The sequence below is a fragment of the Periplaneta americana genome, chromosome 7, assembly GCF_040183065.1.
Source record: "Periplaneta americana isolate PAMFEO1 chromosome 7, P.americana_PAMFEO1_priV1, whole genome shotgun sequence".
Taxonomy (NCBI): Eukaryota; Metazoa; Arthropoda; class Insecta; order Blattodea; family Blattidae; genus Periplaneta; species Periplaneta americana.
The window spans coordinates 7,840,721-7,867,704 of NC_091123.1; the positions used below are offsets into that span (position 1 = coordinate 7,840,721).

The 26,984-nt window shown below is 31.9% G+C and overlaps 1 protein-coding gene across 1 annotated transcript in view; it reads left to right on the top strand.

Moving 5' to 3' along the window:
- LOC138702854 (uncharacterized) overlaps window positions 1-26,984 on the top strand; it is a 571,430-nt gene that overhangs the window by 429,452 nt on the left and 114,994 nt on the right. The window contains exon 4 of the mRNA XM_069830203.1: window positions 19,363-19,458. Coding sequence (XP_069686304.1) covers window positions 19,363-19,458 — 96 coding nt within the window. The remainder of the gene's footprint in view (window positions 1-19,362; window positions 19,459-26,984) is intronic.

Sequence of the window (26,984 nt, forward strand, 5' to 3'; positions counted from 1 at the left end):
CACATTCAAGAGCATCCACAAAAAGCCATGCGTCTACTGCTGTAGGAACTGTAGCCTTTTAGTAAAGGAACATTAAGCCTACAAGAAGCCGAGAAAAATTATTTAAAAGTTTGGAACTATATACAGTAGATAAAAGTAAACACATGCAGTTTCTTCTAACTCTAACAAGTTATTGGACAGCTCTATGGGCATCAAAATTAGTTGAACACTATTTTAGATTTTAAGTAATTTTTCAATGATAACAAAGGGAAATCGTATTTGTTTTTTACCAAAGTTATAAAATTTAATCTCTGTGTACCCTTGATATTACAGAACTCGCAAATAAATCAAACGAGTGGTCACACAGGTTTGTAACTGCTCTCGATGCAGAGATATTACTGCCAGAGGTCTCATACCACTAGCGAGAGTGGTCATACAAGTTACATGAATTCATGTCCTAATTACTAATACCAGTAGTATTCGTATGTGGCTCTTATTCTTGTTAGAGTAAGCATATCAAATTGTCCACACCTGTGGAGTAACGGTTAGCGCGTCTGGCCGCGAAACCACGTGGCCCGGGTTCGATTTGTGGTCGGGGCAAGTTACCTGGTTGAGATTTTTTCAGGGTTTTCCCTCAACCCAATTTTAGCAAATGCTAGGTAACATTCGGTGCTGGACCCCGGACTCATTTCACCGGCATTATCATCTTCATCTCATTCAGACGCTAAATAACCTAAGATGTTGATACAGCGTCGTAAAATAACCTACTTAAAAAAATAAAAGAAATATAAAATTCTGTCATATTTTTCCACCATTGATCCCGGATCGTGTTATCATACTTGCTGTAAAGAAATGCGTATTCTAGGTCAAAAGTCAGTGAAATTTTGTAGCCTAGTGTAATCAGGTAATTCCTATTTCGCCTAGACATACGTATGAAAAATTCGGTTCATTTAAAGTTACTTTATGCGAAGATGCCGAATTATCCAGGACGGACGGACACCTAGAAAGTTAAAAACGCTTTTTATATTCTGTTTCTGCGGAGGAGCTCCCGCGATAAATGATGCACTAGCGCGTTACAGCATGCACGTCCAACTGTTTAAAGACAAATTTATTCTGAATCGCGTAATTCGAATAATCGGCGCAATATTTTGAAGCAAAGTAGGCTCTGTGTCATGCTGGAATCTGCACTGGTGATGTGTCTAGCTTTGAACAGTTTATTTATACAGATGTCTGCTGAATGTGTGACGTCAGCCAAAACAGCGACGAATCGTGAGGTCCATATCGCATAGCAACGACGGCGATGTTGTTTTGTTAACAAGCCGTGTAGTAGCTACGCACTCCCTAATCCCCGCAATTAGCGACTGCATTAGCTGCCTTTTTACAACGTAACGTGATTTGAAGTCAACACATTCGTGCTGTCAGGATGTTGACACGGTTACTGACATGTTAATGCTTCTACGTCTGTCGTTTCATTTCTGTGTATACTCAACTGTTTTTGTAACGTTTCGCCAAAATACACATCTTCTGTGTATAAGTCCTATCTGAACGAAAATAAACTAAGGCACAGATATTCCATAAAAGACCTCGAAAGCCACTAATTTTGGCAGCATGTTAAGGTTTCCATCTCATGAGACAATGGGCACTGAGTAGCAGTAGGGGTGTCAGTCATATATGCTGACCACCTTTATCCCCCCTCCCAAATAACACCTATTAATAATTTCTGTTGGAGGCTGATTAAACTCCAAGTCCATAGTTCGGCCGGAAGAATTACATCAATGGACAAAATCCATGACTCCATCGGGGATCGAACCCGCGATCTTTAGGTTCACAGTACAGCACTTTCATTGAATTCCATCCCCGTATAAGAATGTAGACCTGTATTAATAAAATTTTCATGCCGTTTGTGACTTACTACGCGCTACTCACAATTTTTGAACTGGTTTGTTTGAAATCTGGTACAGTTCTATTATTGGTGGACATATCCTCGTGTCCACACCTGTGGATAACGGTCAGCGCGTCTGGCTGCGAAACCAGGTGGCCCGGGTTCGAATCCCGGTCGGGGCAAGTTACCTGGTTGAGGTTTTTTCCGGGGTTTTCACTCAACCCAATACGAGTAAATGCTGGGTAACTTTCGGTGCTGGACCCCGGACTCATTTCACCGGCATTATCACCTTCATATCATTCAGACGCTAAATAACCTAGATGTTGATACAGCGTCGTGAAATAACCAGCTTTACTTAAAGAAACTCGTATAAATACACAATTTAAGACAGTGTGCTATATATAGCTATTTAACATACGAGGTCAATTATTTGTAAATACTATAATATCTGTATGTTTCACAGGAATGTATTATAAGGAAAAATGTTAGGTGAATAAAAGTACATCGATATGCACTAGTAACTATTTTGTCTTTTTAATACGTTCAGAGGATTTAATTAAATAAAGTACCAAAAATGTAACTTCATTTGTTTTATTTAACATCGAGTTTCATGGGGCCGTGGCAGAAATAACACGAAATGAAATAACAGTGTTGATGCATTAGGAAACGCAAAATTCAGAAAATGCCTGCCTTTTTTAATTCTAAGCTATTCATTTTCATTAATTTTAATCCCTTTTACTTATTTTAACTAGCATTACGTTATTTTTTACCGCTGGCCTATGTATTTGTGTGAAATTCGATATTAAATGCAACAAAAGTAAAATAACAGTTGACTGTAAAAGAAACAAATATAAAATGTTAAATAAAACAAATGAAGTTACGTTTTGGAATGTTATGTAAATATTTCCTCTGCACTTACGAAGAAAATGTAATAGTTCGTTGTGTATTTCGATGTATTTTTAGAACCTTAACATTTTTTTCTTATAAAATTTTTTTGTATACCGACAGTATTCACAAATAATTGGTTTTCAATGTTAAATTTCTGTATGCAGTAAACTCTTTTACACAGAAAAGAGATATACAAATAACAGATTTAAATTATTTTCAAAATAAATGCACAAAAAGACATAAATGGAATAAAAGATAATAGACCAAATAAAGACTCAAAGGAAATAAATCAATATAATGACAAATAGAGAAATGTGGAAGGAAACGAAAGTAAAATATAGAAGCGGGGAGAATAAAAGAAAAAAGTTACAAAGAAGTGAAATAAAATATAGATTTAAAAAGAAAGCACGTACGGTATGTCCAGACAGACAGACAGACAGATATGTTAATTATTTGCAACAAATAACAGGGAAGTTGGAACTGAGTCATCATAGCAAAGATTCGGATCTCGATACGCATTGCGAAACTGCAATAAGAAAGGATTGGGTCGTTCTGGCAACCGCCTTCAGCCGTTATGATTGCCCCACTTCTCACGAAACAGAAGTCGCTGTCAGCAGCTCGTTCTGCCAAGGCATTGATACTGGAGATTTTTTTGTGGCAATATCATTTCCACACACATTTGGCTAATATTCAACACTCTCAAGTGTTCACATCCGTAGAATCTGAAGACAGTTACCATAGAAACAGCCTATAATTTACATCTACTCGTATTACACACTTTCAGGTCATGTTCCTACAAATTTGTTATTCATATGTTTAATTTCCCACTACGAAAAGTGTGCTGTCACGGAGCCTTAAAGACAAATTTGTATTTTTTTTTTTTTTGCAGTTATAAGAAAATGATTCTAGCAGAAAGATATTAGAGAAAAATGTTATGTTTTATTTAACGACGCTCGCAACTGCAGAGGTTATATCAGCGTCGCCGGATGTGCCGGAATTTTGTCCCGCAGGAGTTCTTTTACATGCCAGTAAATCTACACATTTAAGGCTGTCACATTTAAGCACACGTAAATGCCATCGACCTGGCCCGGGATCGAACCCGCAACCTCGAGCATAGAAGGCCAGCGCTATACCAACTTTCCAACCAGGTCGACAATATTAGAGATTATTAAATTATTTTATAACCAGTCTTTTCCTGCATTCCAAGAAATCAGTAATTAGTCACGGTCTAACTGATAAACCGCGTATAATTTTATATGAGACCTTGGATGTATAAGCAGAGTGTAACTACACATGGGAATTGCTGTGCTGTTGTTATGCACACGACGCCCTCTGTTTAAGCGTTGTATACAGAGACAAAATGGCCACCTTTCTAACAGCTCTTCGGATCGATTGTCATTTTATGGTGATGGTTGCCTTGTAACCACAGAAGAAATAAAAAAAGAGAGAATTTATTTATTTATTTATTTGATTATTTATTTATTTGTTCATTTCTTCATTTCTTAATTTGTTTGTTTGTTTGTTTCTTAATTTTATTTTATTTTATTTTATTTTATTTATTTAGTTTAATTATTTTATTTATTATTTATTTATTTATTTGTTTATGTTTCTTTATTTATTTATATTTAACTTAATTCAATTTATTTAATTTAATTTAATTTTATTTTATTTTATTTTATTTTATTTTCTGTAGTTTAATTTTATTTATTTGTCTGTCTGTCTGTCTCTCTGTCTGTTTTGTTTTGTTTGTTTGTTTGCATTTTGTTTTTGTTTTGTTTTGTTTGTTTATATTTAATTTAATTGTATTTTCTTTTCTTTTCTTTAATTTGATTTTATTTTATTTATTCTATTTTATTATTTAATTTGTTTGTCTGTTTGTTTCTTCCTTTATTTATATTTAACTTAATTTAATTTATTTAATTTTATGGAATTTAATTTAATTTTCTTTAATTTTATCTTATTTAATTATTTATTTATTCATTAATTTACACATTTCTGTGCCTAAAGTCTTATTCTTGTTCTCGACTCTTCTCTATCCATCCAATCCATGTCGTTCAGTCTGCAGTCTTTCATCCCTGTTCTGGTCTCTTGTAACCATGAATTTCGAGGTCTGCCTCGAGAACAGAGAATAACTAGAATAATATTGCTGTAGCTGTACTCTTTTATCAAAATATAGCGTGGAAATCGATCAGGCCTACCGCACACCATCGGATGCTATAAAGAATCTCACTTATTCTCTTACATTTCGTAATAAAATAAAGACAAAACTATGGCGTAGTGGTTTGTAATAGTTGTATTGTTATACACGGCGTAGATAGTGATTATTATAAGTCAGGAATTTACACTCGACTTATAAACCAGCTATTTACTGTATGAGGCAGTTAAAGTCTGTATAGGAGTTTGTATTAATAAGACCGATAGCTTCTTAAATTGAATTCTTTTCAAGGATCCTAGAATTTTATTACTTTATCGATATACTAACATTTTTTTTTTCATTTAAAAATTTTTGTAGCCCCCAAATTTTTTTTTTAAGTCCTGTGGCATAGAATTTATTTATTTTCATGACACTAGATTTACTATAAAATTTAAAACGAATTGCTTAAAAAAACTGACGATTTTGAGGCAAAATGTGTAGCATACCTTAATAGCTCATTTTATGCATTTATGTGACTTCCTACTTTAAATAACTAGTTTGTATTAACTGATTTCTCTATCTTAATCGACTTGTCTGACTGTATCAACGGAACAGGCCGAGTATTCTACATGGTGTGACTCCATTTACTGCACATTTCAGTCAACATCTGTATAAATAATAATGCTAACTTCCCTATCACATGCTGAGTCACCGGAAATATATTTTAGTCAACGACTAGAAGAGTATGTCGATTAATAACAAAGACGTGAGTATGGAATTCCCTACTTCAGAGCGCATCTCGTTCTTCAGATGTTATTAATTTCGTAATGTTTGGTACATGTGTGGAGGATGGAATTCCAATAAATTCCTTGCATATTGGTGTTGGAGTCGGGGAATGAAGTTGGAGGTTCGTCGGTTTTAATGAGTTTTGCAGAGCCTGGAGTTCACAAAAAAGTTACAACGAATGTCTGACTAATGTAATTGAAACTTTGTTACGTTTAATATTTATTTGAGAAATAAACGGTGCAGTATATATTGCACAGTTTTTATAGCTATACATCGCATAGTAACTTACGATATACAACGAAATGTGGGAAACTAAATTGCAATACCCTTTAATGTGACAAGATGATGATGATGATGATGATGATGATGATGATGATGGTAAGAAGAAGAAGAACTGAGAGTAAATGCAATGGCTGTAAGATTAAGAATATCATTTCTAAAAAGATATGAAGATGACCGAGAAGAAAATGGGATGAAATATAACTTGAGATGGAAAGAGAAGAATATTCTAAGCATAACTCTGTAGCTTTATGATTGTGCTAACAGATGGAGTTACTTGTCAACAATATGACGCTGAAACGTGTGTTCAGGTTACTGCCCAGCGACAGTCCTGATGTATTTTTATATTTGTGATGATTGGCTAATTAATATTAACCCGGCACACTCACAATCATACAAATTTCCAGTCTAGACACCCAGGGAATTCTTCTTCTTCAAGAAAAATTCACCGAGAGCCGAACCCGGGAATCAAACCCGGGACCTCCTAATCTGGAAGCCAGCATACTGACCAACAGACCAAGGAGGCAGTCAAATTATTATTATTAGTAGTAGTAGTAGTAGTAGTAGTAGTAGTAGTAGTAGTAGTAGTAGTAGTAGTAGTAGTAGTAGTAGTAGTAGTAGTAGTCTGTCATTTAATACGGAATAATAGGTTACGGTGGAATTTCAAAGACTATCCTGACTCCATTATTATTTCTACAAACACGTTTCATCAAAATTTGTCTGTATAGATCATTTGGCTATTCGACAAAATTAATTTATTTTACAGCTAAAAATTGGTCAAATATATAAACGTACTTCACTAATACATCTTCACAAAAATCGATTGAAATTCATAATTGATAGATACGTCTGAACATAATACTAGAAGAAATATCTCACTTCTTCAACTTTGTTACCTGAATCTAAATGTTTTACAACTGAGACACAGCAGGACTTCAAGACCAGTATTCAGTATTTAAAAATATCCAGAGCTAAATAATATACATATTTAAAATTTTGAATACAGAGTAAATTTTATTGTAGTGCTATGGATAGGATTTAATTTGTTACACATTAATTACTATTAACATTATAGGATATAGTATTTATTACTAAGATTATTACTGTCTACTTGATCGCAGTGGCCCTATAATATGACTGTGTGTTAATTTTCTCTCTCTTATCAACTTTATATGTAGTTTTATAAACTTTATTATTATTATTATTACACTGGTCAAAAAAAGTTAAGCATATTTCCAGTTTACCCAATAATACCTGATATTTATGTTTATTTTGTTTTTATGTGGCACGTGTTATGTTTACCAATTCAAACTCTTTCATTTGTTTTAGTCTGCATCACTAGGTAACGTCCAAATCACGGCTAGTAAAGAAAAGCCTGTAATTCGAGCTAAGTTCAGTCAGTGTCATTTTGCTTCATAGTGCTTCATAGTGCAGTACAATGGCTCGGAACACCCTTACAATGGCAGACCGCATCAAAATCATCACTTTGATGGAACAAAACATGAGACAAGTTGATGTTGCTAACATCCTTCATGTGAATCAAAGTATTGTCTGCAGACTGTGGAGAAAGTTCCAGGAAACCCAGTCAATAGCAGATCGACCTTGCGAAAGCCGTCCACGCAAAACAACACCAGGTCAGGACCGGTATGTAAGGTTATCTGCACGTAGGAACCCTATAGCCTCAGCTACAACTCTGCGCCATGACCTGCGCGAAGCCACTGTGTTGTTGTAAGTAGCCAAACTGTGCGCAATAGACTTCATGACATAGGGTTGTATGCTCGAAGACCACTCAAGACTCCAGCACTCCGTCCACATCACAGGGGTGCTCGTGCAAGATGGGCTAGAGCACATGAGAATTGGACACGAGGCCAATGGACCAGAACTTTATTCTCAGACGAAGTGAGAATGGGCCTACACCCTGACAACAACTCTATTCGCGTATGGAGACGAACAGGGGAACGAAATCATCCCTCAATGACCGTGGAACGTCACCAACAGTTTGGTGGTTCAATCTTGTTTTGGGCAGGTGTCATGTTTGGCCGCCGCACACCACTGGTTTCAATAGAGGAAAACATGACTGCTGCCGTGTATGAGAACAACATCCTCCAACCCATAGTAAGTGGTTTTGCAGAGACTGTAGGAGAAGGGTTCACTCTACAGGACGATAATGCTCGGCCTCATCGTGCTCATAGTGTGCAGCGGTATCTTGTAGAACATGGGATCCGAAGAATGGATTGGCCAGCATGCTCACTGGACATGAACTGCATAGAGCATGCATGGAGCTTTCTCAGGAGAGCCATTTCCAATCGTCCACATCACCCATTAACGATTCAAGAACTCAGGAATGCTGCCTTGGAAGAATGGGACAATTTGCCTCAGGAGAGCTTAGATGCATTGGTACTGAGTATGCCCCGTCGCATACAAGAGTGCCTCAGGGTTCGTGGAGGACCAACACGTTATTAAACAGGGTACTGAAAGCACCATTTCCTTTTCTTTGATGATGTACGAATTTCAACTTCCCTTATCAACTGTTGTTTCCAAACAATGCAACTTTTTCATTTCATATTGAGTCCATTGTTAACAAATAGTGTATTTCTACTTTTAAGTTTATTCTGTGGAACCAAGAAACCCAATTATAATTTATCTATTTTATTTTAATTAGTAAAAACCGTTATATGCCTAATTATGCTTAACTTTTTTTGACCAGTGTATTATTATTATAAACTTTTCGCGTACGCCCAGTTAACCTACTATTTTATCTAAGACTACACCCCTCAGTCTTCCATAGCTCACTGTTTATTGTAACGTAACGCCTTAGAGATGCGGCAACATCTCCGACTTCTTTGATTGACGTGTAGTCTAAACAAAACTCGAAAGGCGTTTGGAAGATAATAAGGAAATTTATAAACATGAAGACGACAGCTAGTTTTTTCTAATTTAAGTAATCATGATGTCCGTCGAGTTAGCTCTGTGGTAACGTGTCTGCCTTCAGACTAGCCGGCCCGGGTTCGGTTCTGAAATTTTCGTGTAAAATTTTTATCTCGGGACTAGGAGAGGTGGGAGTGCACGACTTCTAATCACTAGATTGTGCACCAATATGCCTGGGTTAAATCCCAAATCTCTCCGCAGTGCATATGAAGAGAAGGCATATGTCACTGTTGATAGTGATTCGTCCGTCGGACTGGGACGTTAAGCCTGGCGGCCCCATTGATGCTACACTTTGACTCCTATTTGAAGTATGTTTTAAAATGTTTCAAACTAATATTTTTAAGTGGAGACCTGAATTATTTTGATAATAAAGTTAGTAATACGACACACAAAAATGTTCATACCTTATAATAGAAGTTAACATAATGAATCAAAAATATGTCTCTACTGACAAGTAATAAAAATGGATCTTGCCCGTCTTTGAAACTAAGCTCCTCACTTGTCTTGGACTCGCCGTGATATGAACCCAGTCTCTGTTAAGCGTATCTGTATAGAGTTTAAGTTAGTATTGATAAGGATCTGTATTCCCGCTATTTTGGTTGAAAATTCCTGCTGAACCGAGTCATAATGTTTGTATATATCAGGCTGCCCTTAGAGGTAATATTCCAATATATATGCTAAGTTGTCAAGTGTAACATTTCTTGAATCAGACCACGGAGCGTGCTTGCAATAAGAAACACACCATACACTGTCCAATATGCAATTTATATGCTTTATCTTATTACAATTGTCAGCTTTCTTTATAAGCTCCAGTACGTCGGTTCGAACTCTATGGAAGCTGTTTCCTGTGCAAATTGACACTAGAATTGGAAATATCGACAATGTAATTCTACAGAAGATAGATATTTCTGTTGCTTAAACTGTAAGTTACGTCTTTTAATGTGCGCCATTAAAGAACTGCATTTAGTGTAAAATACAGGGTGTCTATAGATTTTGAGAACAATGTAAAAACGGATAAATAAAACACAGCTCAACTTGCTTACAGTGACCAAGGTTAGTGCAACACCTCTTCACAAAGGCAGTAATTAAGAAGTATTATTTTTATTTCTATTAAATAAATGTGATTTATTACATTTGGACCAAGGCCAATAATAATAATAAAAATATTATTATTATTATTATTATTATTATTATTATTATTATTATTATATAAATTAGATTTACTTTAAATGTTATTTTAAGTGATAATGCTTCATTTAATTTAGGATGCTCCCTGTTATTATTATTATTATTATTATTATTATTATTATTATTATTATTATATAAATTAGATTTACTTTAAATGTTATTTTAAGTGATCATGCTACATTTAATTTAGGATGCTCCCTGTTATTATTATTATTATTATTATTATTATTATTATTATTATTATTATTATTATTATTATTATTATTATTATTATTATATAAATTAGATTTACTTTAAATGTTATTTTAAGTGATCCTGCTACATTTAATTTAGGATGCTCCCTGTTATTATTATTATTATTATTATTATTATTATTATTATTACTGTAATTTGCCTTGTGCTGTTGTTTTTGCACGTTAATATTCTAAATAAATAAATAAAATAAATTATTATTATTATTATTATTATTATTATTATTATTATTATTATATAAATTAGATTTACTTTAAATGTTATTTTAAGTGATCATGCTTCATTTAATTTAGGATGCTCCCTGTTATTATTATAATTATTATAATTATTATTATTATTATTATTATTATTATTATTATTATTATTATTATTATTATTATTATATCAATTATATTTAATTTAAATGTTATTTTAAGTGATCATGCTTCATTTAATTTAGGATGCTCCCTGTTATTATTATTATTATTATTATTATTATTATTATTATATGTAAATTATATTTAATTTAAATGTTATTTTAAGTGATCATGCTTCATTTAATTTAGGATGCTCCCAGTTATTATTATTAATATTATTATTATTATTATTATTATTATTATTATATGTAAATTATATTTAATTTAAATGTTATTTTAAGTGATCATGCTTCATTTAATTTAGGATGCTCCCAGTTATTATTATTAATATTATTATTATTATTATTATTATTATTATTATTATTATTATTATTATATGTAAATTATATTTAATTTAAATGTTATTTTAAGTGATCATGCTTCATTTAATTTAGGATGCTTCCTGTTATTATTATTATTATTATTATTATTATTATTATTATTATTATTATTATTATTATTATATAAATTAGATTTACTTTAAATGTTATTTTAAGTGATCATGCTTCATTTAATTTAGGATGCTCCCTGTTATTATTATTATTATTATTATTATTATTATTATTATTATTATTATTATTAATTACTGTTTCTTTTATTAGTTGTGTTTATTATTAATTGTCATTATTGAGTGTAATTAGTTACCACTGCCACCGGGTATATACCCATTTGCAGTGTGAATAAATACATACATACATTATTATGATGATGATTATTATTATTATTATTATTATTATTATTATTATCATTATTATTATTATTGTGGGCCAAGGAGACTGGCCACCCTACCTCATTATTCCCAGGCTTAGTTGCCTCATGAGTGATGCCTTATTGGTGTAATTTATGTGGTTCAGATCTGTCTTCGGACTGTTGGCTAAACAATAATATTAATCGTAATGATACATCATGGTGATCATAAAGATGTGAATGATCAAGAAAATAACTAACATAATAGTCATTTTTCACACATAGAAGATCGAACTCTTGTCTCCGTAAAGAATAGCTGTGACATAAAGCGAAAAATAGTAAATATTCAAATTAACCTAGGCGTAACTACCTGTCAAGTTTATTTTTATAAATTTCTTTGGTATCTTCCAAACGCCTGTCGACTTGTGTTTAGACTACACGACAGTCAATCGAGTCGGAGATGTTGCCGCACATCAAAGGCGTCAAATTGAACAGTGAGCTCTGGAAGGCCGAAGGAAGAGAATTTTAACTCCGTTCAATACATGCGACGGACACGTCATTTCAGTTTTCTAAGATCCCAGCTGACAAGGTTAATTTGAAACGGATGATTAAATTAGTGGAGAAAGGTGAAGATATATGCCAACTTCAAAATATACGCGTGACAGTTAAGTAATAATTTCATTTAATTTCCATGGCTACGCAATAGCTGCATTGCAGTTTTGTCTAGGTATGGGTTTTAAGAAGAAATCCATGATTCATTCAAGTCATTTAAAAAAGAATTATTTTTAAATACGGTACTTACGAAAATTGTGAAAACCTCTTTTACGTATGTATGATAATCATGGAGGTTTTTAATAATGTCTTTATTTTATTGAATAAATTGTCTCCTATTGGAATAGCTCACTATGACTCGGTATGTACACATTTTTTTAAGATACAAAGAAAACAAACTTACAAATAAATTGAAAATAACATAACATAAGTAAAATATATGGATTTGGGATACAGAAACTTGATTTTAAGGAAAGATGTGATAATTCAACATTTGACTCCATTTTTTCAGAACATTAGTCACAAAAAATAAATTAATTAAATTGTTAAAAATATTTAATTACTTATTTTTAACTTAATGTGAAAATCATTAAGATTTTTTATGATTTATTTTAATTTAATATGGAGAACATGATTGTATTTTTTTTTTACTTATTTTTAACTAGATATGAAAATTTTGAAGAATATTTAATACTTTATTTTAATTGCTTAGAAATATCGTAAAGTATTTTTAATCTTTTATTTTTAACTACGTACGAAAACGGAAAACGGTAAAGATTTTTATAGTAATTTATATTAACTGCACATCAAAATCTTGAATATTAACAATTTATTTTAACCCTTAATTATGTACGAAAATCGTAAAGATTTCATAATAATATATAAGTATATGTATTAAATACGTAAAAAAAGTTTAATAATTTATGTTATCTATGTACGACGATCGCGAACACTTCTTATGCAATGAAACCTGTAAGTTAATAATTTCCTTATCACAGTACCATTATTATTATTATTATTATTATTATTATTATTATTATTATTACATATTACATATTATACATAACACCTACCTTAGAATTCCCGTGAAAGGTTTTCGTGGTCAAAGAATTTTCTTCACTAAATTATTTAAATCCCTTTCTCCAATAGCCAGGTGTATTAAAAGTGCCAATTTGCAAGATCTGATTTGATTTTACTTATGTATGATATTCCTTACTTGTTATTTAATATCTTTTATTATTTGTTAGATATTGCCATTTATTTTGTTGTATTTGGTGAATGGCTGATGTTGACCATTATATTGATTGTATTCATCTCACTGCCATTTCTGTCATTCATTCTCATAATCATTTGTTCTGTTTTGTTTTCTTTTTTATTTGTGCTAAACTGTAATTGGCTTTGTGCTGTTGTTTTGCACATTAATATTCGAAATAAATAAATAAATTACTTACTTACTTACTTACATACTTACTTACTTACTTACTTACTGGCTTTTAAGGAACCCGGAGGTTCATTGCCGCCCTCACATAAGCCCGCCATATTATTATTATTATTGTTATTATTATTATTATTATTATTATTATTATTATTATTATTATTTGCGCATTATTACTACTGTTACTACTAACGCTACTACTTCTGCTACTACAGTTTCTACTACTTCTAATACTGACTATCACTGCTACTACTATTACTGCTACTACTGCTGTTACTGCTGCTACTGCTATTATTGCTACTACTGCTATTGTTACTACTGTTGCCACAACTACTGCTACTACCGCTATTACTGCTACTGCTACTGCTACTACTACTACTGTTACTGCTACTACTACTGCTATTACTGCTACTGCGAGTACTAATGCTGCTACTAATATTGCTGTATTTTTAGTACTATTACTACTAATACAAGGGAAATGAGATAGATTTATAGTGAAAGAATGTGAGTTATAGTGAATGTCCTAAATTGCTTGTAATAGGGTCTAGGCTAGCGATTTGAGGTTAACACAGTAAGTACAATTCTACGGAATAATAATGAGTGTAACTGATGTTTTGTTATTTGAAATATTGTATCAGTGAAGAAGTGTGTTGATAGTTTATAGTGGTAGTGCAAAGTATTTGAACAGTGAAATGTTTTTGAAGTGTTAGTGAAATCAGGATTGTGTCAGTGAAATGTTTCATAGTTCCAGTGCAGTGAGTGAATTGATAGCGAAATGAGTGTAGTGCTGAAAGGTACTTGTACAGGTATGAACATATCATAATATATACTCGTGGCTTAAATTCGAACTTAATGTTGAAATATAAATTATATTTACTTTAATTAATTATGTTATATTAAGTGATTGTGCTTAATGTAATTTAGGAGCTCCTTGTTAATATATTACATTATTGATATTATGAATTGTAATTTATTAGTAATGTAATTATTGAGTGTAATTAGTTACCACTGCCACCGGGTATTTACCCACTTGCAGTGTGAATAAATACATACATACTGATACCAAATGAAGTTTGTGCCCCACGTGTAGTAATGTTATATCTGTGTAATTACGTAACTCATTACATTTTAGTTAAAATAGTTGTTGAACCGAATACTGAATGCCTTTGTCACGTTTGTACAGAGCGGCCAACTCCTCCGCACAGTGGCAGATGTTTTTTTCGAATTTAACACCCTGCACGTGACAGGATGGGGGAGATGACATGCACATGGGCATTTGGTGACGTATGAAACCGGTTAAAAATACGAAACAAGAGGACATTGTTACTGACAGTGTCAGCTTTGCAGGTTTAATGAATTGTTACAGCGTTATAACAAACGACTGGAAATGGTTTTCACATTTAAACGGCAACGAAGTTGATTAGTCCAGCTAGAATTGGATGAAATAAATTCAGTAATTGATTATAACGACAGAAACATATATTATTATTATTATTATTATTATTATTATTTATTATTATTTATTATTATTATCATTATTATTATTATTATTATTATTATTATTATTATTATTATTATTATTATTATTAGGGCTAGGATTTTGATGACCTATAAATCATGAAAAAATGTCCTAAAACAATGCATTTATGAACTAAAAATGTTTCAAAAATGTCCTTAAAAATGCCCTAAAAATTGATCTGACATAATTGGCTTAGTAGGAATATTAATATTTAGACTTACTTACTTACGTACTTACTTACTTACTTACTTACTTACTTACTTACTTACTTACTTACTTACTTACTTACTTACTTACTTACTGGCTTTTAAGGAACCCGGCGGTTCATTGCCGCCCTTACATAAGCCCGCTATCGGTCCCTATCCTGAGCAAGATTAATCCAGTCTCTATCATCATATCCCACCTTCCTCAAATCCATTTTAATATTATCTTCCTATCTACGTCTCGGCCTCCCTAAAGGTCTTTTTCCCTCCGGTCTCCCAACTAACACTCTATATGCATTTCTGGATTCGCCCATACGTGCTACATGCCCTGCCTATCTCAAACGTCTGGAGTTAATGTTCCTAATTGTCAGGTGAAGAATACAATGTGTGCAGTTCTGCGTTGTGTAACTTTCTCCAATCTGCTGTAACTTCATCCCTCTTAGCTCCAAATATTTTCCCAAGCACCTTATTCTCAAATATCCTTAACCTATGTTTCTCTCTCAAAGTGAGAGTCCAAGTTTTACAACCATAAAGAACAACCGGTAATATAACTGTTTTATAAACTCTACCTTTCAGATTTTTTGACAGCAAACTGGATGATAAAAGCTTCGCAACCGAATAATAACAGACATTTCCCATATTTATTCTGTATTTAATTTCCTCCCGAGTATCATTAATATTTAGACTAGTAATTAAATTAAATTCTAGTATCAACATTCAAATTTATTTAATTTTACATAATTTTTCTAAGTAGTACACTTTAATTAATTATTTTACCTGATGTAGTTCCACGTAGTTCACCACAAGGCCACTCTTATCCGGAACTAGCAGGTATAGAGGAATCTATATTGAAAGGGTGGTTGGACTGATCCATTGCATGGAGGTATACTACGTTAAAATGACAAAATTTGTGTACAAAACAATTAAAATAATATACAAATTAATGTGTATTAATTGAAAAATATCAAAGGAAATAAACAATATTTTACATTAATAATGGAGATTTATGGCCAAAATTAAATTAATACCCCAAAAATGACCGAATAAAACAAAAAAAATGCCCTTATGAGTTGTAAGAGGTAAAAAATGCAAAAAAAAAGTCCTAACAAATATGTTTTAAAACACTCAGTTTATCATGTAACATATAAATACTAAAGCAGCTATGTTTCTGGCTTGCTAGAAAAAAGATGCAATTTCATCAAAATCCTAGCCCTAATTATTATTATTAACATCTGTATCTGTTTAATTCATTTCATCACGTGTTCAGTCCATTCAAGTCATAATTTTAGATATCAACTCGTCTTGTCTTTCCCACAACCCTTTTTCTGTAATTTTGCTTTCCTTCCGTGACTAACTTCATTCTTTCCTTTGTATCACGTGTTCAAATAATTTCCAAAATCACGCAAAGTTGGAACAACTAGATCGTACAAGATAATTATATCTTAAAGAAGTAGACAAATGTGAAGCATTTATTGTCAAATACAGTATGGCCCAGAATAAAATATACCGAAACTATGCAATATCAATCAGTAATATATGCATGTTGTAAAAATTCTCCATTATTCCTTAGACATGTTTCGTAACGCTCCTGAAGGTTACTGAACATATTTTGATTGTCACAACATGTCTGATGTTCTGATTCAGCTCAGTGATGTTTGTGGGTATCGGATCTCTGTATACACGCTCTTACAGGAAACCTCCCCACAGATATACATCAGGGTGGGTTAGGCCAGGGGAATTTACAGGAAAGGGATGTTATTGATGGTGGATCTTCATGAAACTCCTCTTCATAAAGTTCACATACCTCTTTCTTTCACACTAGCTTCGTCACCTCGATCAACTGCGCATGAACGAAAATAACGCTGTATGGGGAATTCCTTTTCTTGGGTACTGATTATGTTTCTTCCACAGCCTTCTTTAGCAGCAACTGAAGTAACAGTCAACAATGTCGCCAATAATAATTGTTTCTCACTGAGCTGAGCGTGTAACATATACTTCGGTATACTTTATTCTGGGTCATACTGTGGAAAGCCTACATCTTAAGAATTAATTAGCAATGAATATATTGTGTAAAATATCTAGATATAACTATTAATAGATATGGTAGATTTTATCTATCACGATAATTGCGAAATTTGCCCAAATGCTGTTAAAATAAGTAATTTTATGTTTAAAAGCAAGCTGAGTATATTATTGTAGTTTTTAAATCCGTTATAAAATGCAAAATATAGGCTTACGTGTTTCTGTGAAATAAGAGCGAAATTATGTTTTATGATACATTTTTGTATTCTCTTTAATCAAAATCTATATCAAGTTCCCATCACTTACAGGTTCTAGTATTTTTTTCAAATAGTTTGGTCAACCTCATGTTAACTTCTACAGTATGAATAAAACAAGAATATGACCTACCTGATATCCTCTTTGCTGTTATATGTAGGGGAGAGTCGGGTAGTATCGGACATCGGGTAGTATCGGACAGTGCGTTTCTTTCATGTACCACCATATGGTAGTACCTGAATGACATGGTTACTTTTCTCTATGCGACATCACAGAAACGTAACCATGTCAATCAGGTACTATCATCGTGTGGTAGATGACAGAAACTCACTGTCCGATATTACGCGATGTCCGATACTACCCGACTCTCCCCTACCGTTATCTTTCATTTTCAACTTATCTGTCTAGTGCTGATGGTAGAGTATTGGCTGCCTTTACGATCTCTATGTATCCATTGTTCACTTACAGTTGTACGTCGTAACTGGCTATTGTGATCGAATAAAGAGATGGTCATTATAAAATCACATCTTATCTTTTTGCATATTTCTCAATATCAACAATATCATTGTAATTTTACATCTTCTTTTTTTAAATTTTTATTATTTTCAAGAATATTTACACCAGATCTGGAGGTTCTGGGTTCGATTCCCGGACACCGCTCTCGGTGAATTTTTCTTGAAGAAGAAAATTTACCTGGGTGTTTGGAGTCTGGAAATTTGTATGAATATGAGTGTGTCGGGTTAATATTAATTAGCCAGTCATCAAAAATATAATATATCAGGACTGTCGCTAGACAGTAACCTGAACACACGTTTCAGCGTCACATTGTTGACAAGTAACTCCATCTGTTAGCACAACCATAAAGCACAAATAGATGCTATGGAGTTACCAACAACGAAAAAAAAAAGAATTTACACTCGAAAATCTAGAAAATGCACGTATTAACACACTGAAGACATTGAATATCTACTAGCAAACTTTTCATAAAATGTTTCAACCAAAAACTATACAAATCATAATTTTTAGATTGGAAGTTCTATAAAATACAGTGCTAAATTTTTAGTTCTAAAACCTATCATCTCTACCTATTAACATAATTTTACTTTTAATTGACTTATTTTGCGGCGCTTCATCAACTGCTATGTTTATCTAGCGTCTGAGTGTAATTAAGGTAATAATTCCAGAGAAACGAGTATAGGGTCCAGGATCTAAAATTACCCAGCATTTGGTTTTTGTTTTTGAGGGAAAACCCCGGAAAAAAACTCAACCAGGTAACTTGTCCCAACCAGGATTTCAACTCGGACCCGCTCGTTTCACGATTAGACAAGCTAATTTGACTTTTAATTATCACATATTAATAAAAAAAATTTTTGGGGTATCTTGCAAATTGTTACATTGTAAAATATCGTCGTTTTAATTTTAGTGATATTGAGGAGCCCTATTTGTAGGCAAACGCACGGCAGCTAAAAGGAGATAAAAACTATTGTACACGTGATAAGTAATGATCAACCTATTAAACTATTCAATAACCTTAGCTCTCCTAACAAATTCAATGAAGGTGGTGCAGCTATATTATAATATGTTCATAAAAATCACCATATTATTCTATTAAAACTTTATTAATTAAAAAACTCTTCGTGTGCCTAAGCGACGTAGCTCAGGTGGTAGTAGTGATGTAGAGCTGTCCTCGGGTGAGAGTTCGATTCCCGCTTGGGCGGCTTAGCTGAATGGCAAGTAATCAGATGATTCCTAATACCATATCGATATTGACAATTCCATAGACGCTAAATAACCTAGTAGCTGGTACAGCGTCGTTAAATAATCTAGTAAAATACGAATAGCCTGAATTATATTTGATAATATTCCTTCCATACTGAACTTCATAGTAAGTATAGGCTTATTTCGTGATATCATGACTTGCACATACTTGGAGACATGAATGCTCGGGTTGTGTGTAACCTTCCTGTCGTCTGTCCAGGACCAACGGGCCCTCCTGGTGCCGTGGATCCTCACCGTGCTGCTCACCCTGTTCGTGGACCTGACGCACAGTGTCTACCTCTTCGTCCTGCAGACGGTAAGCTCCATTACCACAAATACATCATTTCACTATCAGAATATTTCCTGCTTTTTACGGTCAGAATTTAATGCTATGGAGAATATGAAATACTTAGCTTTGTTTACTGTCCAAAGTGGGTTCCTTTAGATTTGAATGTAGTAATATAATCTTATGAAATATATCCGAAAATTTTATTTTTTTTTTTCTCATCATTAAAATACAAATGAAATCTTTGTTTACTGTCGAAAATGGGTTCCTTTAGATTTGAATGTAATAATATAATCTTATGAAATATATCCGAAAATTTTATTTTTTTCTCATCATTAAAATACAAATGAAATCTTTGTTTACTGTCGAAAGTGGATTCCTTTAGATTTTAATGTAATAATGTAATCTTATGAAATATATCCAAAAATTTTATTTTTTTTTCTCATCATTAAAATACAAATGAAATCTTTGTTTACTGTCGAAAGTGGGTTCCTTTAGATTTGAATGTAATAATATAATCTTATGAAATATATCCGAAAATTTTAAATTTTTTTCTCATCATTAAAATACAAATGAAATCCAAAAAAATCTTAATGGACCGAGACGTGACTTTTCCAACATTTCAACATATAATTTTAAATTGTGTTTTTGTCTGGAAATAATAAACGTCTGCATGGCATTTTACATGTAAATTTAGCATATTCTAGTGAATAAATATGGAAAAGTATAGTAGTGGCAAAAAAACCGGACCGACCCTTGTAGCTGATTTCAGAGCCTTGTTCACTCCAGAGCACGATAGACTGGTAACTAAGGCTTTCGTGGTTCGAATCCTGCCTGGGAATGAAATTGTTCCTTATTCAAATTTATTCCCAATACTTTTCGATTGCAGCGATATTTCACTACTTAATTAACTTATTATTCCCAGAACATGAATTTTACCAGCTATCGAAAAGTATTGGGAATAAATTTGAATAAGGAACAAAGAAAAGCTTCCTTCCCAGGCAAATTCGAACCACGAAAGTCTTAGTTACTAGTCTATAGTGCCCTGCAGCGAACAAGGCTCTGAAATCCGCTACAAGAATCGGTCCGGTTTTTTTCGCCACTACTGTACATTTAAATTCGTTAAATAGTTTGATCACAATAAAAATCTTAATTCAGGATAAACATTTAAAAGTAATTAAAGAACCTCGCACTAAAGTCCAATATCTCAATATATGTCTGTGCCCGGGAGGGAAAAGGTCTTAAGACAATTTTTTTTGTGAAAATGAAATTTTTATAATATAGAAAGGAATAAAGTATTAAAATAAATATTATTAAGTCCTTTATTCGATTCAAGAAGCACTTACACATTAGGTAACGCTCTATAGATCCAGTCAGAAGTCTTATTTGACTTTAACCGTTTTACCAGATGGTAGACAATTGTTTCCGTTTCCAGAATATATAAAATTCTCATTTTCACAAAAAATTGACTTAAGACCTTTTTCCTTCCGGCCACAGACTTATTATCGTATAAAAACGTCTTTGTGCTGTTTTCGTTTCTCTCTGTTATGTATCCTAGCAACAAGATTAAAACTGTACATTATTTCGTATTACGACAAATTTATATCGCTTCTAAAATATTCCCAAAATGTCATTTTATTCAGGAGTTGCCAGCCTTAAACTTGTATCTTAGCAACAAGGCTTCGGACCTACGGTTTCCTCCTAGATATTCTCAAATGTCATTTCATTCAACTTTAAACTCGAGACATTCAGTATGTGATGCGCTCTTGTTTTAAGAGCCTTACTCGTGTTGAGCAGGTCGTAAATGTTTTACAGGCTAGGAAATATCGAATTCGTTTATTGAAGCTTTAAAATGTCTTTAATTTTATGGCTGCTCTTTTGGAGTTGATATCGCTGAACTTCGAGCAGCCAGACAAGTGTGGTCTTCCAGTGCTGTGTAAGACATCCACGGACGCGTTACCGGAGATTTGTTTCCATTGTTTACGCGTCCATCTTCTGTCTTACACAGCCCTCTTGTAACCCCCTTTCAATCATCCTTTCTTTTCTTCTTCTTTCATTGCACTCTTTCGTTTTTGTTTAACCGCTTTTCGTAGCTTGTACTCCTTTGACGGACCAAATTTAAGGGGCTACATCCACCCAAGGACAAAACCAAATAATTTTTCTCAGACACCAGTGAGTTTATTAAACTCAGAATTGACGTGATAAATATTCATTGTCTCTACTTTAACAAACATATTAAGATATTAAAAATAATTTCTAATTGCTGGCAATTAAATATGAAAAATGGCGCCTATGAAATATGTAGTGAAAAAGCGTTTCACATCTAATGTTCGTATTTGTTGCAATATGTATTTAAGATTCCTCCTACCATCTATTCTAATACATATATGAGAGTATTTTATGTATCTGTGGGATATTTTTCATGAATACCGAATTTTGCAACTTTTAGGATAGATAGTAGATTATGTTATTTAAAGTATTCATGTTACAAAACTAATTTTGGTAGTAAAATGCTACTCCATCCATTTGCCAAATTTTGTACTTTTACACACACTTCAGAAATATTTTATAGGCTACAGAATGTTCAGAAAGTGTGGAATATTACTCATAACATCTTACATTTTAATTTTACAAAAAAAAAAAAGTTTTGTACAAACGCTATTGGAGATAAACTATACGATATGGTATCAGTGTTACAAAAAAGTTGGTTATTCAGACATATACAATGTGTGACAGTAAACTTTATCTATTTAAATAGCACCCTATATTAACATTTTTATTATATTTTAGGTATGAATGTGTAGAAATTTAACCCATTTACCCGTTTCATGTCTTTTAACCATTTATTAAACTTGTTTCGTGGACTTCGAACTTGAGACAGAAAAGTATGTAAAATCATGTTGAGTAGGCTATAAGACTAAACAAAACACTATCACTAACCAAACTTGATAACATGCTCAAAATGAGAACTATTCACAACCAAAGTCCATCCACCCATCCATCTATCTGTATGTCTGTCTGTCTATCCATCCATCCACTTACAGTATCTACCTACCGACCCACCCATCAACCTACCTGTTCATTTCTCCATTTGCTTTATTTATTTTTTTAAACGTTTATTTACTTTTTTACTCGTTTATTTATATATTCATTTATTTACATATTTATTTATTTTCATTTATTTACTTGTTTCTTTGTTTATTTATTTATTTACTAATTTGATTGTTTACCGGTATTTATTTATTTATTTATTCTTTATTTATTTATTTTATTTTTATTTGTTCTTTGTTTATTTATTTTATTTATTTATTTATTCCTTGTTTATTTATTTATCTGTTCTTTGTTTATTTATTTGTGTATTATTTACTTATTTATTCTTTGTTTATTTATTTATTTTATTATTTATTTATTTGTTCTTTATTTATTTATTTGTTGTTTGTTTATTTATTTATTTATCTGTTTTATTTATTTGTTCTTTGTTTATTTATTTATTTATTTGTTCTTTGTTTATTTATTTATTGTTCTTTATTTAATTATTTGTTCCTTATTTCTTTATTTTATTATTTATTTATTCTTTATTTATTTATTTTATTATTTATTTATTTGTTTATTTATTTATTCGTTCTTTATTTATTTATTTATTTATTTATTCTTTATTTATTTATTCTTTATTTATTTATTTGTTCTTTGTTTATTTATTTATTTGTTCTTTGTTTATTTATTTATTTATTCCTTGTTTATTTATTTATCTGTTCTTTGTTTATTTATTTGTGTATTTGTTATTTATTTATTTATTCTTTGTTTATTTATTTATTTTATTATTTATTTATTTGTTCTTTATTTATTTATTTGTTGTTTGTTTATTTATTTATTTATCTGTTTTATTTATTTGTTCTTTGTTTATTTATTTATTTATTTGTTCTTTGTTTATTTATTTATTGTTCTTTATTTAATTATTTGTTCTTTATTTCTTTATTTTATTATTTATTTATTCTTTATTTATTTATTTTATTATTTATTTATTTGTTTATTTATTTATTCGTTCTTTATTTATTTATTTGTTCTTTATTTATTTATTTATTTGTTCTTTATTTATTTATTTATTTGTTCTTTGTTTATTTATTTGTTCATCGTTTATTTATTTTATTTATTTATTTATTTGTTCTTTGTTTATTTATTTGTTCATCGTTTATTTATTTTATTTATTTATTTATTTATTTATTTATTTATTTATTTATGTGTTCTTTATTTATTTATTTATTTGTTCTTTGTTTATTTATTTGTTCATCGTTTATTTATTTTATTTATTTATTTATTTGTTCTTTGTTTATTTATTTGTTCATCGTTTATTTATTTTATTTATTTATTTATTTATTTACTTATTTATTTATTGTTTGTTTGTTTATTTATTTATCTACCTTTCAGCCTCATCTCCCACATATTTCTTCGTTTCACAAACAGTGTGTAGGCTATGTAATAGGCTGACCCTTACTTAGTAGTAGCCGAATATCGATCCCGTTGGCTTCCCGCAAGGTCAGGGATCTTCCTCTCTCAGACGTCTGTCACTGGAGCAGAGCTGCTCTGTAAAGGATTTGCATCTTATTCGCATATCGACCGGCGCGGCGTCGCATAAAATACCTTCCTTCATTCATTCACCCCCCCCCCCTCGTATAAAAGTTTTACTACTTAGCGCTACTATTAAAATTTGATTAAACTTATATTTCTTTTGGCGACATGGGTGCACAGAGTTCCAAGGACCACGCTTCGAACTGACGGTACCAAGCCGACAACTTCTTAGAATGAAGAAATGGGTCTTGCATGTGCCCACCCCTGTTACAATCACCAACTCATCATTGTATCATCCACATTATCATCAACATCATTCCCGGTCAGGGCAAGTTACTGGTTGAGGTTTTATCCAGGGGTTTCCCTCTACCCAATATGAGCAAATGCTGGGTAACTTTCGGTGCTGGACCCCGGGCTCATTTCACCGGCATTATCACTTCCATCTCATTCAGACGCTGAATAACCTAAGATGTTGATAAAGCGTCGTAAAATAACCTACTAAAAATCATCATCATTATTATACATAGTACCACAAGAGCTCGCATCTTGTTGATAATAATTCACGAGCATTTAGCCTAGTGGTTTTGTAAAAGTCATGAGAACGCGCGTGATAATTCAATAAGACTATTTCACGAATAATAATAAATAAATAAATAAATAATACAAAGAACATAACACAGTTATATTACTATTGAATAATAGTAATATACGTTACAAGAGCGGTATGTTGACGTTTTCATGTTCGAGGAAAAGATTGAAAAAGCGAAACGTAGTTGAGCTTTTTTAATTTCCGAGAACATGAAAACAAACATACCGCTCGTGTATCGTACATTATTTTGTGCGAAGATCGTTTATTACATACCTGAAAGAGAAATTTCTAATTAGTTTCAATGAAATCTCCATTTTGGTTTCTGTTCAATGACGGCAACTTTGGAAAACAAATATCTCTATCTTCAACATTGTTCCTATAAAATGTTTTCTGTGTTTACCATACTCCAGCAGGCCGTGATATACGTCTGTCTCCCCCCCCCAGTCTATAAATGCGAACTTAAAACAAATGGTAAGGTTATGTAATGATTTAGAGTTTACTTAATTTTTGCAAATATTTAAAAACAATAATTAACAGTGCAATTTAGGTGAAATTGCAGTGGTAAGTTTCCAATTTATAATTATTACTATATTGAAAGTCTTTAAAAATAATATGTTAAAAGCCTAAAGCAGTAAAATGAATATGACGCTTAAGCGGTAAGAATAGGGAAATTGTTATGTGTGTTACGTTGGGAATACTGAATGTGGTATTTCACACTTACCGCATATTGGTTTTGTGCGGAAAGCAAGCAAATACGCACGATCTCGCAGAAAATATTTTATACACCAGCGTTATAAACAATCATTAACGTTTGTGAAAATCATGCATAACATGCCACATTATTGTACTAGAGCCGTAAAATATTACCATGGCAACTAAAACGTCATGACTTCTATTATGAGATATAACTTGTGCCATAATGTTTACATTATGAAACGATTTGCCATGCTACAATATTTAATACATCATTGTTGTCATAGCAACCCCTATAGAAAACCTATATTACGTTTTGTGATTAAATGCACGATTAATATTAGCAAATTGAATTGCAAGTTTCAGCAGTCTGGCAACATCGCCGCTAGCGTACTGTACTTCTCTTTCTTCTCGTAATACAGATGTAAGAGGTCAACGAAATCTGGTCTATCTGCCTTAGTGAACTATCTCTCAACTCCCTCTCTGGCTACAATTTTGCAATGTGTTCGCATCGTTCAGTGCCTTTAAATTAGTAGTTTTTAAATTAAATTTACACGAAAACCGTCCACGCTATTTAAATACACCAAAGAGATAAATTAGTCTTTATTAGATTTTCTATCGATATGGATAAAAATCACGATCCTACTTGCAATAGTTACTGAATAAGGGGGTGTTTAACATTTGGGAGAAAACTTTTTTTTTAAGAAAACTATGGACTTTCTACCAATATGTTATTATAAGTACACTTTTTTGTTACTTACAACATGACCTATTCGCTCTAAAATCTGCAGGGTTATTTCACTTCCACCCTGTATATCATTTTCTGCAATATAGTTGCATGTTACTCTTAATTGACGGTCGTAGGTTCTAGTGAAAAAATAATCTCTTATTGAGGCCCACTGTCTACTTTTTCGATGGATCCGAAATTAATTTCTGATATAATAAACTTAAATTTATTCTGAATAAATATGCATAATGTAATATGTTCGAAACTTGAAAATTTACAAATTTCATTAATACTAATCGTTTAATATGTTCTAAGTAACGTGTAATTTAAATTTCAGTGTGTAGAGATAGAACGCGTCCTAGAGCCAAATCAGCATATAGAGAAACATGAGGAAGCGAGTTGCATTACAGAGTGGGGTATCTTGTGATTTGCATGGCATACCTTGGCTTAGTTATTAGTGTAGCTACGAGGTGAATATTTAAATGAGGCAATCACATCAAAGGGAATGGGACTGTAGGGTAGAGTGTGGATATAACTAACATCGCGAATATTTAAACTGCTGAAAAATGAGTTCGTACTAATAAAGCAATTAACAATCTTCATTTGCATGAAGTATTTCCAGCTCTTACGCTCTTCAGTATTACACAGTGTTCCACAAACTGTGGCACGCAAGCATTTAGAGTTATACAATGATTAGTAATTGATAGTTCTTTATTATACACGCTACTCAGATATCATGAGAGATAAAAATTATAATAATAATAATAATAATAATAATAATAATAATAATAATAATAAAAGTAATACAAAGTATATGATTTTGTCTCGTGACGAGAATATTGTACGAAATGGAAATATAAAAGTTGGAAATTTATCTTTTGAAGAGGTGGGGAAGTTAAAATATTTTGGAGCAACAGTAACAAATATAAATGATACTCCGGAGGAAATTAAACGCAGAATAAATATGGGAAATGCCTGTTA